Below are 5329 nucleotides of genomic sequence, written 5' to 3'. Positions count from 1 at the left end.
ACATTGACAATCATGTTACGTTATTTTTAAAATGTTTCCTTTTCTTTTTCAGAACTTTTTAACATACTACTTCTCTGCTGCGAAGCGCGGGTATTTTGCTATTGTATATGTGTGTGTGTGTATATTTATATATATATATATATATATATATATATATATATATTAGGGGTGTGACAGTTAGACGCTTTTCCCACGACGAGACGAGACACGAGACTGGGTTCACGAGAACGAGACGAGACTTTTAGAGACTTTTTTTAAAGAAATCTTTAATGTTTAAATATATAGCAAAAATAGCCTTTTATTTAACTGAAAAACACAAAATGCAAAAAATGCATGTCCATTTTGAAATCAACTTTTTGAAATAAAACTTCTATTTTGATGAATGATATGCAGTAATAAAATGTAAACACTGCAAAACATTTTGCCACAAACTGATAGGCAATTAATTGCACAATAAAATTAAATGTATAAACAAAAATAATTAATAAACAACACAAATATCCTTTTACGCAATTAACCATAATTAGTGTAACTATCAAAGTAGTGCTGTCTTAAAACTCAGAGTGCAAAACAATGAACAAAATTTTCTTAAGCATGTAAAAGAGCTAAGACCTAGGTAATGAGGTAATGACCTATACAGAACAGCCTAAGATATGGTCATGTTCTTTTTTAAGAATATAAGCATGTCTACATTTTCTGGCAGCAATTGTGACCTCTGGGCAGTGACTATGTCTCCTGCAGTTGAAAAAACACGCTCACTTGGAACAGAGGTCGCAGGAATGGAAAGATATTCTTTGACAAGTGGAGACAGCAAAGGATATTTGGAGCTGTTTTCTCTCCACCATGTCAGAGGGCAGCAACTAAGTGGGATAGATGCCTCTCTTCTGTAAAGTTCAGTTTCCCTCTCAATTCCTTTGCTGGGCTGTTCTGTCTTCGAGAAAGAGTCCCCTAGCAGATCCTCAAGTGCTGTCTTCTTGGAAGCAGGTTCCTCTTCTGACTCAGCTCTGCCTTCAGCTTCAAGAGCCCCCTCGCCCCCATGTGTGGAACAATGAACTGATGCCTCTTCCTTGCGCTCCATACTCTTCTCATCTGTGGGCTTCAAGCAGCAGAAACACTGGCTTTAACATTAGCAAGCAGCAAAGCAGTCCCCCTCTCTCTTTTAACACAAATACACTCACTCTGATGCTCTCATGTTTACACACACACACACACACACACACAATACAGCATGAACCTATTAAATCAATTAAAATTTAGTACTGGAAACATAAATCTTCTAGGGAAAAAAATCAAGTCAATGATACCTGGTTTTGCTGCAACTGTTCCACCCTTTTCTGTATCCTCTGAAAGACTGCCTCACGCTGATTGCAGTCTAGCTGCTGTAGAGACTGGAATCTTGGGTCCAGCGCAGTGCTCTCCAGCAGGTAGTTGTATACATCCCCACTGTATCTGCCTGAAATATTGCTGAGAATTGCTCTCTTTGTGTCGGCCACAGTAGGGGAATCACTGTCATTTGGTGCCATGTTTTGTTCTATCATGTTCTTCAGTGGCACGATGAGTGACACTGTGGGCCTCTTCTCTTCACACAAGACAGAGGTAGCTGTCTTTAAAGGATTCAGCAGCTTCACAAGAAATTCGGCATTGACAATGTCGCAGGTATCCAGTGTGTCAATGTTTGGGCATTTTGTCTTATTTCTGGACTGGTGAGCGTTGCTGCTATAGCAGTCTGCTGCTCCAGGTAACGAACCAGCATATCCAATGATGAATTCCATCGCGTGGTGACGTCCATTATTAATTTGTGCGGTGGCAGTTGTAGCAGCTTCTGCTTAGCCTCAGTACCGCGGCAGCTGTCGAACTCCGTGAAAAAGCAGTTACACGCCTCACCCGCCCGAGCAAACGAAGCGACACGCCGCAACACCGAGGCCAGCCTGTGTAGCGAGATTTATTGTGTGCGCTGGCATTTGATGGCGGCTCAAATCCTGCCTCGCACACAGCCACATCCATATTACGCGCATTGTCTGTTACAATAGCGATGCAATGGTTTGGCTTTTTAGACCCCACTGTGTGACAGCTTCTAGTAAAACTTCAGCGACGCTTGCCCCTGTGTGTGATTCAAAAGTGGGCGTCTGCAGTACAAAATGTACCATTTCCCAATTACTGTTGATAATGTGGGCTGTAATTGTGATATAGCTCCGTGTACACCTAGAAGTCCAACCGTCAGTAGTTATGGCGATGGTTTCTGCCTCTTTCAGAGCCTGTACAACGCTTTACCTTGCACTCTTTGCAGGGTCGGGACCACCGTCGAGTAAAATGTGCACGTGGACGGGATGGCATACTTTGGTTCCAGTGTGTGGATGAGTCGCCATAATCCCAGATTTTCCACCACAGAAAATGGTCTCATATCGGCTGCAATGAAAACGCCGATGTCTCTTGTTATTGCCGTGGCTCTTGCATTGGATGGTGGAAGTTTAGCTGCAAAGGCATTTGTTATGGTTGTTTGCCCTTTTATGCGAACTGAATTGCTTTCCATTTTCTTCACAGGCGCAGCTTTTAGTAACGAGCTGTGGTTGTTTTCTAAATGCTTTTGCATAGTGGTTGTGTTAGCAGAGGTGTACGGTATTAATTTCTTACAGTGTTTGCAAATTGTCTTTGTCTTGTCTGTCATTTTTTCGCCATTTCTTATTTCCACAAGGAATCCAAAATGTTGCCACACGAATGATTTAAATGTCGCGGGCGCATCTTCTATCCTTACTTCTTCCTCACGCTCCATCATGCCAATAACGCAAGGATATCGTCACGTTCTCGCGAGACCAGACGCATCTCGCCAGACAAATCTGATCTCGCGAGATCTCGTACCACGAGATCTCGTCACACTCCTAATATATATATATAATTTATATTGGCAGTTAACACTGCTTCAATGTAAATATACATGCACTTACAGGTTTGAATCAGCTTTAATTATTAACTGAACTACAGCTGTTTTGCTATTAAAATATACATTTACTATATTTATGGAGGTTTTTTTTTACAGTATACCAGCTAGACATTCAGCATTGTAAATTCTTGAGGTGTAGTTATAAACATGTGTTTTATCTTGGTAGAGTAATATATATATTGCTCTACTTTCCCCTATAGTATTATTAATATGTAGCCTTAGAATGCCTAATCTCACAGACTTACCACTGTTTATAAGGTATTATTTTATATAACTTATCTCCACCTTCCCTTCTATATCCATAACCTCAGGCAATTAGATGTAGTAAAAAGACAAGCAGGAGTTAAGTTACACATAAAATAATGTATTACTGATAATATGCATAAATAATAACAAAATGCAAAGTACATTTGAATATTGGCAACCATACAACCTGATTAAATGGTGATGTGTAATTCAGGTGGCACACAGACTTGCAGTTACTTAAAATATCTCTAGTTAAGGCATCATTGCTGCTCAGCTTTCAGCCACATGTCTGTTCAACATGGCTGCTGAGCTGTGCTCTTCATTGTGTTGTCTTCATCATCACAGGTTAGCAAGAGAGATGCTTCTTCATCATATGTTGGTTAGAGAGAGAGAATGTGGTTGAGTAAGCAAATTTATAGGTTCTCTCCAATTCCTAGAACCAATAGGACATCATGGTACTTAAAGGCCTATGAGACAAGCCAATTCCAAACAGCCATATCTCAGACCAATGAGAGAAATAGTACATTTTAACACCTCAACCCCCCCAAGACCATATGTTAAGCTAACCTGGCTTTGTAAGGGGAATGAGACAAAGACTTTAGCAGAGAAATACTCATCAAACTGGTTTAAAACACATCCCCCAAATCCTGTCTTAAAATTACAAAGAGACAGTCGTAAAAAGGGGGAGTGGCGGCAAACACGAATACCTCTCACCACTTAGTTTGCCTAAATTATAAATAAAGACATACAAAACATTTATCAAGTTATATGCAAAATCCCACATCACAACAACATGTATTACCATTTTAATTATGCAGTACTTGTTTCTTACCAAACCATATACTGTATAACACACACAAACAAATAATAAACACAGTAAAAACCTTTTCAAAAAACCAAAAATCTATCTGTTGCTGTACTAAACACAAACTCACCATCCAAGTTCAGACGAGCAATGTCAGTTTTAATTAAAGGATAAAGTTAAAAGGTCTGGATTCATTAAAGTACATTTTATTGTTGTTTGTCTAATTGTACAAAATGACTCTTCCGATTTATTCACTCCACTTTCTTTATTGCAAAGGCTGGTATTCCAGTCTTCTGTGTCTCTCTCTCTCTCTGGTAAAGTCCACCTTGCTGTTCTTTGCCGTTCCAAAAGAAAGCAAAGTAGAAAGACATATGCCTTAGCTCAGCTGTTAAAATATTGCACATAAAGGAGCACTACAATTAAATTACCATAAGGATTAGAAAAGCAGATGCTAAAAAATATTGGGTTTTATGAACATCGGCTGATTTAGATTGGTGACCACCAATAGGAGCATCATTAAATCAAATCTAACATTTTTATTTCCTCTGTGTATAATACTTTTATTTACATTTAATTTCATCTGTTACAAATCTACCCAAGCCTGTATGCTGTCCAATCATTACCCTCTGTAATGATTCAGTGGATTCTGTATAATGTTATCAATCCACCTAGCTTAGTATCACCAGCAAACTTAACCCGCTTGTTGTTTATATTCCTATCCAATATAAAATCATAAGCCTAAAAGTGCAACGATTTTATGTGACATTTTAATGTGACGTTTTTGTCACGATTTAAATAGGGCTTATTTTTAAACCTACATATATATGTTTGCCATCATTCTTTTCAGAGTTTATCAAACTTTAATGTGATGTTGTTATATTTTCAGATTCGTATTTCTTTTTTAAATTATAAACTAAAAAATATCAAAAACTCACATCCCGCAAGATGAGACTTTGTGCCAACAGATTTAACCACACCCGGGGCCGGAAATAAAAGACAAAGAATAGATTACAAAGACACCTGCTGTACAGGCTTTTAAACATTCAAAGTGCTATGCAAGATGCAGATCACACAGCACGGCAGCGAGGGTTGGCAAGCGAAGTGAGCAGGGGTTAAGCCCCCTAGTGTGTGTGTGTGTATGTATGTATGTATGTATGTATGTATGTATATATATATACATACACACACACACACACACACACACTATCTGGAGTGTGAAAGAAACAGAACATTGAAATAGAATAAACAGTTTTGTGATTGAAATTTTATTGTAATAGGTAATATAAGTGGTTATTCCAGAGCCTTTGGATACAGTATATTTTTTGTTTTGCCTTGTGGTG

At 38.6% G+C, this 5329-nt stretch overlaps 1 protein-coding gene across 1 annotated transcript; it reads right to left on the bottom strand.

Moving 5' to 3' along the window:
• Nucleotides 1-604: 604 nt before the first annotated feature.
• LOC120520349 (zinc finger BED domain-containing protein 4-like) lies at nt 605-1772 on the bottom strand. Its single transcript, XM_039742781.1, has 2 exons — nt 1305-1772; nt 605-1096 (listed from the first exon to the last, which is right to left on the bottom strand). The coding sequence occupies exons 1-2, from the start codon at nt 1770-1772 to the stop codon at nt 647-649; spliced, it is 918 nt and encodes a 305-aa protein (XP_039598715.1). The 3' UTR covers nt 605-646.
• Nucleotides 1773-5329: the final 3557 nt, after the last annotated feature.

Source organism: Polypterus senegalus, unplaced genomic scaffold, assembly GCF_016835505.1.
Source record: "Polypterus senegalus isolate Bchr_013 unplaced genomic scaffold, ASM1683550v1 scaffold_1188, whole genome shotgun sequence".
Taxonomy (NCBI): domain Eukaryota; kingdom Metazoa; phylum Chordata; class Cladistia; order Polypteriformes; family Polypteridae; genus Polypterus; species Polypterus senegalus.
The sequence above is the reverse complement of the archived record's forward strand: the minus strand, read 5'-3'. Positions and strand labels throughout refer to the sequence as shown.

Coding starts and splice junctions, on each gene's coding strand:
- LOC120520349 (XM_039742781.1), bottom strand. CDS start 1,772: ATGGAATTCATCATTGGATATGCTGGTTCGTTACCTGGAGCAGCAGAC. Junction 1,097..1,304: donor AACAGTTGCAGCAAAACCAG/GTATCATTGACT, acceptor TGCTGCTTGAAG/CCCACAGATGAGAAGAGTAT.